This window comes from Juglans microcarpa x Juglans regia, chromosome 4D (assembly GCF_004785595.1).
Source record: "Juglans microcarpa x Juglans regia isolate MS1-56 chromosome 4D, Jm3101_v1.0, whole genome shotgun sequence".
In the NCBI taxonomy this organism is placed as follows: Eukaryota; Viridiplantae; Streptophyta; class Magnoliopsida; order Fagales; family Juglandaceae; genus Juglans; species Juglans microcarpa x Juglans regia.
Window position 1 is genome coordinate 6,645,750 of NC_054600.1, and position 12,039 is coordinate 6,657,788.

General features: G+C 33.8%; 1 protein-coding gene across 1 annotated transcript; it reads right to left on the bottom strand.

The window, feature by feature from the left end:
• Positions 1 to 2,460: 2,460 nt before the first annotated feature.
• On the bottom strand, positions 2,461 to 6,821 carry LOC121259139 (abscisic acid 8'-hydroxylase 3-like). Its single transcript, XM_041160636.1, has 9 exons — positions 6,459 to 6,821; positions 4,915 to 5,236; positions 4,605 to 4,754; positions 3,849 to 4,100; positions 3,612 to 3,698; positions 3,334 to 3,412; positions 3,035 to 3,141; positions 2,794 to 2,912; positions 2,461 to 2,702 (listed from the first exon to the last, which is right to left on the bottom strand). Exons 1-9 carry the CDS (start codon positions 6,701 to 6,703, stop codon positions 2,588 to 2,590), a joined length of 1,476 nt encoding a protein of 491 aa, XP_041016570.1. The 5' UTR covers positions 6,704 to 6,821; the 3' UTR covers positions 2,461 to 2,587.
• Between the last annotated feature and the right edge of the window lie 5,218 nt (positions 6,822 to 12,039).

Consider the following 12,039-nt stretch of genomic DNA (forward strand, 5'->3'; position numbering starts at 1 on the left):
AAGGGTAAAAAAAAAAAAAAAAGTGCAAAACCTGGAGGGCCAACTAGCTAGGGGTGGGTATTGAGGCGGCCACCACTATGGTGGCATATTGCAGGCCACTATTAGGTGGTCCAAATGTCTCACAGAGGTGGTCCATCAGAACACCATATATGCATCTTCAATGGCTCCGACAAGGAGCATTTTTTGGAGGTAGGCTTTGTATTTTATTTTTATTTATTTTTTGTTTAAATTTTTTACACTTTGTTTTCTTATTTTAAGTTTTTATTTTTTATTTTTATGCTTTATGTGCCTTTTTTAACTTTTTTTTTTTAATTAAGTTATAGAAAAGTAACATGATACCGATCGATGATTGATCAAACTTAAAGTCATTATATAGATCGAATATTCAATTAAAAAGCACATGAATGAGCAACTTAACTTTAAGACAAACCATATCTATCGACCAATTTTGTATTAAATCATATTTATTTTTCCATGTCGCGTGTTTTATTTTATGTGTTCATAAACAAATTAAGATACATGATGATAAGATGATACAAGCTATCCGAGGAGGATGGAGCAAGCTAAATGGACTACATGGAGCACAAAATATAATAAACAATTCAATTTTTTTAAATCTCAAGAAAATAATAATATTAAAAAATTATATTCTAATAATATTTTATTCGATTTTCAACTTTCATCTCAATTCATCTTATCTCAACTCAACTTTAAAATTTTATAATATATGAATGCAGTCCAATCAATAAGATTGTTCGATAAGAGATTTACCCTTGAATGAATCTTATTATAAGGCTTATATAGTTTCATCACATCTCATCTCAACATCCACATACCATTCAAAAATAAATACTTTTCAATTTTAAATTTTTAACTTTTCAAACTTTTTCATAAAATCATTATAATTTTTCTAAATTTTTAAACAAAACATATATAATAATTCAATTTTTTTAAATTAGAAAACAAAAATAATATTAAAATTTCGCATTGAAAATATATAAGAGAAAAACCTAAAAGAATAAGAATAAAAATAATATTTGTTATGCAAAAGAAGGGAGGGAAGGTGTGAGTGGGGATGTTCATTTTGGATCAAATTCGCATCAAAACGAAAGGACCCATTTATGGATTCTGAAATGAGTAGTTTGTGATACTTTGTCATTCGAAAATGGGACAATTTATAGTACAAGAGTGTTATTGTCACAAATAGTTCGAAATGAAACGACCCTTCAAAGTGCTATTGCCTTTTATCATTTTGCCAGATATTGTGCTCCAATCTACTATTGAAAAGAGTTCAACGAGATGGTCCCTGCTTTAACTTCATGCCACGTGTCCCCTTGCTGACAAACCCCCCTATTCACCTATTCGATTTTTAAACCATCAGACATTATTGAATATAAAAGGAGGCAATATATTTATAACAAGTGAATTGTATAATTATTGCATAATTATTTTAAAAAAATAAATAAAATATGTGATTTATATGAAAAAAATTAATTTTTTAATAGTAAATTTTATTCTTTTTTAAAGCGTTTATGCATTTCACGTTTGTATGTAAAATTACTCATATAAAAATATGCATTTATAACTCTCGTCGGATATAATTTTAAAAAAGTAATGCAGTAGTGAATCGGCACTATCGTTTTGAAATAAATATAATTTATTATTAAAAAATTAATTTTTTTTATATAGATCTTGTATTTACATTTTTTTAAAAGAATTATGTAGAGCTTGCATACTCACAATTATAAATATCATTTCTTAATAAAAGATTAGCTAATCTAATTGATTTCCACCATAGATAAAATAATAATAATAATTATTATTATTATTTGAAGAACTTTTAAAATACTAACCATTTCAAAGATTAGCTAATCTAAAAGATATCCACTATAGAAAACTTATGTTATTATTAGGATCTTTTAGGTTAAAAGTTTAGGATTGAAATAAATTTGGATAGTGATGCTCGGTCTATTTACCATTCAAAAAAATTGGAAACTGCTAGTTGTTGATGGGTCCTGATACAATTTTTTTTTTTTTTTAACTTATGAAGGAAATATTTTTTAATAATGTTATGATTTTTTTTAAATAAAATATTTAAGGTTATAAAAAAATGAATAAAAAAAAAAAAGTTCAAATGACCTTATCGGAACCATTCTCGGGCTACATTCTCGGTAGATACAACACAACTCAAAAAAATTAGTCCAAGAAAAATGATCAACTTACAATTTTTTTACAATATAATATTAAATAGAGTTGTAAGTATATCATTACCCTCTAAAGTCCAAAAAATAGTAATAATTATAAAATAGTCCTAAAAGAGTTTGTAAATATATTATTACCCTGCAGGAAATAGTAATACAAAAACCGTCGCCCAAGCTACTAATTAAGGTATAAGAAAAGGAAAGCAACAAAGTGGGAATCAATTTACACAGCTGCTGGAGAATCAGTAGACTGCCATGCTAGCTGGTTCCGCCATGGTGATCCAGTCATAATGAACATATTTACAATAGCCTATAACAAGCTTATTTAGGATTGTTCCAACATCCTTTGCGTTTTCCAAGCATGCTAGGTCCAACATGGAACACATCTATGCTTGATTCCCAATACCCCTCAAGGGCTCCAAAGTTATTGGACACCCACTTCTCAGTCTAGGAATAGGTGATTTCTTTTCTAGGCATGTATCTTGATCATCAACAGTCCACCTGCACAAATAATGTAACAAAACAGGATGAAATCTTGGTTCCTTTTTTGCTAAATATGATGAAATCTTGGATAAGTTAAAGATAAACTCACTTGTATCCACTTGTCAACCTGTGTAGAAAGACCAACATTGTCACCTTTGCCATGTTCATTCCTATGCAGGTTGTTGGTCCTGATCCAAAAGGTACAAAACTGTATGGTTTTTGCGTTTCCTACATGGATAAATAAGGATTGGTTACTTAATTAAATCTTACACCTAAAAGTGTCATTAATCTAGTGTTTATACCAGAAAGAAGTTTAGGAATGATCAGGAACTGGGTATAGAGCTAATTACATCAAATCTAGAAGGATTGAATTGCATGGGATCCTTGAACAGATCTGGGTCAGTGTGTATACAAGTTGCATCAATGTTCACATGCCATCCTTTCTTTATCTCAAAACCTGCAATAATTCACGCATAATCGATAAGAAGGCGCTTTTCATTGAGGTGAAAATTATGACTTAGAAGAAGCTTTTTATGAACCCAAAATGAGTTTTTTCAGTAGTTTTAAGGCAAGAAGAGTAAATAAATATTGATCCAGATCAATATCTGTGTAGGCCCTTTAGCATAATCAAAACAAAGGAGAAACTTGCCTTCTATTGTGCAATCATCAAGTGCCACACGAGGAAACCACAACAAGACATTTGACATTCTTAATGTTTCTTTGACAACCTGGAAAGTGCATGAACTAAACATCAAGACCTTTCCACGAATGAAGTACATTCTAGAATCACTTTTTCAATTACATAAAGAATGAAAAGTAAAAAACATTTCATCTGTATTTATATGTTCTTGGCATAATCAAAACGAAAGCAGCATAACTTGCAAGACTTTTCATCAACAAAGAACTGAGTAAATTAGATATAATAACCTTTGAGCCATAGGAAATGCTGTTGAGATCTTCAAGACTGAGTAAGGCTCCTTCAGGCCTATTTCTAGATATTGACAATTGTTCTTCCTGCAAGTTCACATGAATATTGATTATATTCCTAAAATGAATATTGATCTTAGAATTAAGGCGCAGAAGAGAACCCTTCTTTGAACCACACCCTGAACTCTTGGGATTTTGAAGAACATTTTGGTTAAAAAATCAGTAATTCTCACTCACCCTGAGCCTGTCCTGCACTGCTCTGTTCTCATCCAGAAACTTGACAGCCCACATCATTGCAGCTGCAGTGCTCCTCTGCCCTCCAAGCAGCAAAGACAAGAGGTTGTCCATGATTTCTTGATCGTCCAGCTTTTCATTGGGAGGGTATGAATCTCTGTGTAACATTGACTGCAGGAAGTCTTCAGAAGACTCACTCCCACTCCGTCGCCTTTTAATTAGCTCTCTAAAGATTTCCATGAGCCTTTTACGTGCCTGCTTTGATAATGTCTGTTAGTGTAACATATTAAAAAAGTTATGAATATTAAGATCTATCAGCTATGGCGTCGGTTCACTCTTACATCATTTGCCTTTCTGGATAAGTACACTTCGTACTCTCAAACTACTAAGGGTTTTACATTTTTCACCACAACCTACCATAACTAACGCATTTCATCCTTAAACTACCAAACGATACTTTGTACTCTTCATTAAAAATATGACCATCAAGATTACGCAACGTCACCTATTTCATACATCTCAATAGTCATAATTGAATTAGGGTGCAAAATGTCAGTTGCTTGTAGTTTGAGCATATAATGTGCCAGTTTTGATTGTTTTAGATGTGAAGTGCAAAGCTCCTAATAGTTTGAGGATGCAAGTAAATGATTTACATGAACTTCTGCCATTATCTGGACTTCAAACCAAGATGCAGGGCCTGCATGTCCAAAAACCAGGCAACTGTACCCTTGTAACCAGCTCTAAGGCTGTCAATCTTACCTTGATGCCTTTGTAGTATGGGGTGCCAGGTATCATCGTAGGAAAGGATAACATGGCGTTGGAGACAGAGGTGCAGTCTCTCTCCATATCTCGCAGCAATGAATCCTCTGTAATACTCATTAGCATGTTGCACATTGCATCGAATGTCAACTGCAAATCAGAAACCGTCAAAAGATTAGCCATTAGAGTACATGCAACTGCAATTTTATCTGGCCATACTTCAATCATTACAAGTTGAAGCATCTACCATGCTATTAATGGTATTAATGAAGAAAAAAAATTAATTCAACATAAAGAATTGTAACCTTACCTTCATGGTGAAGTCAAGCACCACAAAACTTTTCTGAGCTTCTAAGTTCTTCAGCCTTTCACACAGCATTTTGTCAAATTTCTTGACAAACTTGGACATAGAATTCATGGAGAAAGGATCGGCTAGAAGACGCCTCATCCTTTTGTGGCTCTCAAATGGCACACATAGCAGGCTCTTTTCTCCTACTGCATCTGCCATTGATTTCACAAACCCCCTCTTGAACTGCACAAAATCACTAGTAAATATCGTTTTTGCTCCCTCAGTACTTGGAACATACACATGGATCTTCCCAAATATCCTTGTCTTGAACCACTTCCCATACCTACATTCAGTACCACATTGTCAACTCTATGCAGCATGTAATACTAATATGATCAAGATTCTCTCAAGTTGTTGCCCGAACTTGAAGGCCTCAAATGGGATCGAGATAGACACATCAAGTGGGCTCTACTACATTTATTGCATGTTTACTGTCGAACTTAATCACATTTTATGTTCAAGTGGTGGTTTAGATCTTTACAAAGCCAGTTCTACATAGTAAGAAGTCAACAGCGTACTAGATCACATTTTATCATATTCGTTTGTCTCTATTATAACTAGTTAGTAAGTGGGGTATCATAATCTATTACTAGAAAACTAATTTAAACAATACACACACACACACACACACACACATATATATATATATATATATATATTTTTTTTTTTTTTTTTTGCTGTAATTTTTCAAGCTTCAATTTGAGTAAAGTAATCATGCATTTTACCATATTTTTTAATCTTATCACAAATTTTTATTTTCACTCTGAATTGTAAAGTTAAAAAGGATTTTGAATCTTATCAAACAAGGTCAAAGTCTGGTTTTAATCGAGTTTGCTTCAAAAGTGAATTTATGACCCAGATATAAACGCAAACTTAGAAATAGTGACCATAAGTGCAAACAATTCTAAGGCCCCGTTTGGTTCACAGACTTAGCTGAGATCAACTCAGTTCAGTCTAATTTTAAACTGAGTCTAATATTCAAACATCCAACTGTCAAATTATTAAACTCATCTCAACTCAAAACTTCTTTACACGTGAGACCTACAATCTTTTTCAAACTTTTCATAAATACATCTAAATTCATCTTAACATCCAAACACATTTAAACTCATTTTAAGTAGATCCCACAAAACTCACTCCACCATCTCAACTCACTACTATTCATAAAGAACTCAACTCAACTCAACTCAACATAAAAATGCACCTAAACAGATCTCCTCAAGTTACTATTCGAAGTTGAGTGCCTCAAATGTATGAGAGATATATAGAAGCATGAAATTGACATTTAATTCTATCCAATAATTAAAGGGATCTCTTTTTTCATAGTTTTTTAGCCAGTCTAAAAATTGAAAAGAAGACAAGGTTGATACTGATATATGCTACAGTCACATGGCATTGGAGAGAGAATAGATTCTCTCATTGTGATTGGGAACACACAGAGAATGAATCGTAGCTCTATCTTGAACTACTAATACCGATCATAAACACGGAGGAGAATCACTGACCTCTGTCGTCGGAGTCTAACAAAATCATAGCATCCTCTGGTGCTGTTAGTGGCTGAAAGAAAAGAAATGGTTTCACCCAGAAAAGGCAGCCCCAGCCGGCCAGGGATGCCACCTTTCTCAGTAAAGACTTTTCTCCAAACTTTCGAGACAAACAAAGTTATTCCTACAGAAACCAGTGCAGCAATGATAACACCATAAGAGTTCCATACTCGAAAAATTAGCTCTTTCTTAGACAGATCCAGCATTTTTAGCTTTCTCGAACCAATCTCCCACTGACTGAAGAAAAAGATGCTGAGGTTGTGACATCTGGTCCAAGTGGTGCACTTATTTATATCTGGAATGAGACAGGTTTGGTTTGTTTAAAACATTTAAAATAATTAGGCTGGATGCTTAAACACAAGTCTTAGCAAGATACCTGTCGGTAATAGACAATCCCGGGTGCCAGTATTGATATTGTCAATCTGGATGTCATTATTTGAAAGGAAAACTTAAGGTAGCTCTCAGGTCCTATCAGCAATGACTAAAGCTGATATTTCAATTTAGGTATATATTAGACAGCACAACAGAACAAGGCCCTTAGTCAGAGCACACGTACAATGGCCATTTAAGGATTTTTTTTTTTATCCTAATGTTGTCATTTGCGTCATTCATATGCCACAATTAACACTTAATTTTTCTGGCCAAGCATATAAAGGACCTACGACTCCTCCAGGCTCCATTCACTTCTATTTTACTCCTTCCATCGAACATCGGCCATGTTTAACTACATACTTCTTCTTGTCAATCACTATTTACTACTCCACATCTTATAAAAAATACACTCACACTTATAAAAAAAAATTATATATATAGGATGTGAAAGTAAATAATAGTTGATATATAAAATTTCTCTATTATCAAAATTGCTTATTGAAAACATTGCAATGGCGTATCGATCTCCTCTCCCCAACTCCTTAATTTGCTAAGGTAAGCTCTTGCTCAATCACTATTGCATTTATTACTCATTGTAAAATCACTCATTGTCTCAAAGATTAAGTTCATGGCAAGATGAAGATTTTTTATTTCTATTATATTCTTATCTGTCTTTCTCATATATGTGGTAGACTCTCTTAATTAGTAGGTCTAATATGTAAAATATTTAATTAAATATGATAGGATGTAAGGTTAGATTCGAACTCAAGACCTCTATTATGATATTATGTGAAATCACCAATACTTATCCTAAAAATTTAAAGTGATAGAAAGAGGGTCTGCAGCCTTTTTCTTTTCATGTATTCTTATTTTATTTTCACAAACTCTTTGATCCGAAAAATATATAAATAAGGGCAATGCTAGAGTACACATCAAATTTGTACCCTAAATATGCACACTAGTGCAAATGATTTTTTTCTTTAAAATATTTTTTAAACATCTTTAACCATTAAAAAAAAATCAAAACATATAAATGCAGTAATAATCATTTTCTTAAATATTAAAAAAATAAAAAATAAATAAGATATGTATATGGACAGATTTAGTGATGGTCATCTTAACATTTTCAAATAAATAAAGTCAGTGGGCCATGGCCCATCCGAGTATCCGACTACCTACCTTTTGATGATTTTCATTTAAAGAAAACGAAAATAACATAGAAATCAATTATTTAAAATATATGATAACTAATTTCTCGTACTAATAAAATGGTTTGCTTTCCAAATATTGATGGTGATTTCTTGCTCTGAAATAAATTTCTAAATAACTATTTGCATAATAGAAGTCAATATAAGTTTTTTTTTTTTTTTAAAAAAAGTAAAAACTCCTCTGTATTCCATTTATAAAATCAAACATTACACAAATTATCCTTCTCCAGACTACTATAAATGAAGTCTGAAATTTCCTCCATCCGCACTTTCTCATTAGCCACTGTATTGCTTTCTCTATATACAAACTGTCCTTTCCATTCAATTCTATGGGATAAAACTTTCTTTATATCTTCAACTATGTGACCATAATAAGTCAAAACTTCATCTTCACTCTTTATTGCCTTGATGATAACTTGAGCATCCCCTTCTAGGATCACCTTTCTGAAATGTAAATGCATGCATATCTCCCATATATAGCTTTCTAGAGAGCAAAGCATTCCACTAATTCATTGAAAAACATGTTTACAAATTTACATAGAGGAGGAATACACTAGAACGATCATCCTAAGCACTTAGAGTAGACTGCAGGCCACACATTGTGTCAGTGTACTGTCTGCTGGTCTAGTGTTTGCAGTGTAGTGGTTGTATATTCATCTACTACAACAACAGCAGAGTTGGCTCTTCCCTCCATTGGCCTTAATGCAGTTGCCTTTGAGCCATGGGCCTTGATACATTTGGTCTTTGTGACTCCATGTCTCTTCATTCCTTTATGAAAAATCCAAACCTCATTTTGAAGGTCAAAATGCCTTCATTCTTTTCCTTCTCCAAGCTGCCTTTCTAACATGGTATTAGAGAAGGTCTGACTTGCTACTTTCCTTTCTGTTATCAATCACTCCTCTATCTCTTTTTTCATCACTAAGTCTGTAATTCTTTGTTCCCATGGTTGAGGCAAATCCACAGCATCACCCTTCCCCATCCGAGGACTCCAACAACCCTTTCTATTTGCACCATAGTGACAATGCCAACATTGTAGTGGTCACACCTCATCTCACAGGCCCCAACTACCTCTCTTGGCACCGTTCATTCACTTTGGCCATCTCAATCAAGAACAATTGAAACACCTGAAACACCTGAGCTTTCCATCACCCTTAATGTCCCTTGGCTCCGATGCAACAACTTGATACTCTCCTGGATTCTCAACTCTATCTCAAAAGAAATTGCCTCTAATCTTCTGTATGTCAACTCAACCAAAGAAGTTTGGGAGAAACTTAAGGCTCGGTTTGCTGGTACAACTTGGATCCATCATTCAAGAAACACAATTTGTAAGTGACTATTTTACCCAACTCAATGCAGTGTGGGAAGAGTTACACAACAATAGACCATTACCTCATTGCTCATGTGACTTATGCACATGCAAAGCCTTAAAATCCATAAGAGAAGCTCAACAAAACGACTCAATATTCAAGTTTTTAATGAGACTAAATGACACCTATGACAACATTAGAGGGCAAACCATCCTTATGAGTCTCATGCCTTCATTAGATAGGATTTTCTCTCTAGTCCTATAGGAGAAAAGACAAATGCAGGCTAGGACCCTTGTCATGCCTCCCACTGAATCCACTGAATCATCAGTTTTGGTTGCTTACCATGGCCAAACTAAAAAGAAAGAGAGGACAGATATCACCTGGTATCACTATGGAAAACTGGGGCACACAAAGGAGAAATGTTATTGTTTGGTTGGGTTCCTACCCAATTTTAAGTTTACAAAGTCCAAGCCTGGGTATTCAACTGCTATAGCAAACACTCATTCAATCAACCAACTCACTACTCAGAATCTAAGAAAAGAACTCCTCAAGTCCTTCACAACTTCCACTAACTGAAGCTCAAATTCATAGATAGCAGCTTTTGTCAATGCTTAAACTTCTTAGCTCAACCCAAAGGAGGAGAACTGTAACACCCAGGCCTAGCCAAGCCCGCTTTACAAAATTTTTGGGTTTATAAGTATGAAAAGCCCATTGGAAATTTCGAGTAAAACTTTTTGGAAGAGAGTATAGGCCTAAAATATTTTTGGTTGATTATAATTTTTGGATAGGTTTAAAATCTTTTAATGGACCAAGTGAATCTTCACTCGAAAAATTTATGGGACAAGTGTAATTTTTTTTTCTAGGTTGAGTCGAGGCCCAAAAATGTAGACGTTTACACGTTCTACACGTTCACTTCCGTTTACTCACTGCATGCACGCTACTCTCTCATCTCTAGGGTTTTTTTTTTTATCATCCATTCATCTATATATTTGCACGTTCATCAGCCTCAACCAAAAACTAGATTAGATGCTTTAGTTTTTCTCCCTTTTATCTTGGCTTCCCATTGCCACGAGTGAGCCTCCTTTTAAAACCAACTCTCTTGCGACCTCGCAATCAGAGGAAGCAACCTGGGTTGTCCACCGCGCATAACCAACTGCCCAGACCTCACCACCGCAGCCCAGTCGTGAATACACGTGGAACCACTGCTGGCCATCACCGAAAAAAAATAAAGAGCCCTTATTTCTCCTTTCGAAAACAGAGCACCACCACAAATCTGGTTGATCACCACCGTACGATGGGAAAATTATCGGGCTAGCCATAGAATCTTCCAGTTGTCACCTTCCCGTCAGCCTCGATCGCCTTATTTCCACATTATCCCTCACGGTGAGCTATTGTTGAACACTTACACTGCTTCTCTGTCCCTTTTCTCTCACTGTGCACACTTTTTTTTTCCTTTTCATCTCTCTCTCTCTCGTCCAGTGCACAGTCGCCAAGTTCACCACCTCCCACCGCACCCTGCGCTGTCGCACATTCCCTTCTCAATGAGCCCCTACCATGCAATGTTATTTCACGCATGTTATGTATGTTTTCAAACAACAAAATGCCTAACTATACCTTACCAAATAGTTGGTCTATTAATTAAATGAAATTACATTAGTACCCTTTACTACAAGTTGTATTAATGTGCTTTTAAACTTTTATTATGTATTAGTACTCTCTAATTTATTTATCTTTTACAGAAATCTTTTAAGCAAATTAAATTGGTATTAAGCAAGGTTTTTTTTTTCAAAAATTAAACAATGATGTTGTATTTTTTTATTATGATCTAGCTTATTACATTGTTAATGTATAATACAAAATATTTTGGTATAATTATATTATCTAGTATTAGATTTTATAATTATACTTCATTAGTAAATAGGTTAGACTTTTAAATTTTTTAGTCAAAGTTATTAAATGGACATTGATGATTTTAGAAAGTGATGATTTATTTTGAGGTTATGAGAATTTTAGTTCTTGAGGAATTAAAATAGGTTATTTTAGAAGTTTAGGCTTAAATATCGAAATACGTGCTTGATTGCAAATTTACGAAAATTACGTAATTATTTTATAGGTGACGATTAATTATTGTTCGGCATTTTTTAGGAAAATTCTGAAAAAAGAAAAAAAAACGAAGAAGTGCAGGTAAACGGAGTTCCTATGCTAGACTTTGCATAAAAATAAAATGGATTGAGATTGATTTATGAAAAATATGCATGTTTGGTTATGAAAAGAAACTTGAATTACCTCAGTTATGTGTTTTGCATTACTCATGAGATTCTGTTTAAGAATAAATTATTTTTTGGCATGACTGGTGTAGACATGAGTTATTTTGACATTTTGTTTCTGAACTGTGTAAAAGGGAGCGAATATAAAATTTTGTGCATAAATTATGTTTTTGTGATTTGATTATGTTCAGTTCTGAATATGTTTTGTACTCTGATATGATATGTTTTGATTTTTGAAAACATCTGGCATAACATTTTGTTTCTGTTTCTGTTCCATTTTGACCCTACCACGAGTGTAAAACTGGCGTCTGTTCGGGTTGGTACCAACTTTTCTATTTCTAGTGCACCCACTTTGGAAACAAAGTGGTTTTCTACGTGATCTTTCCTA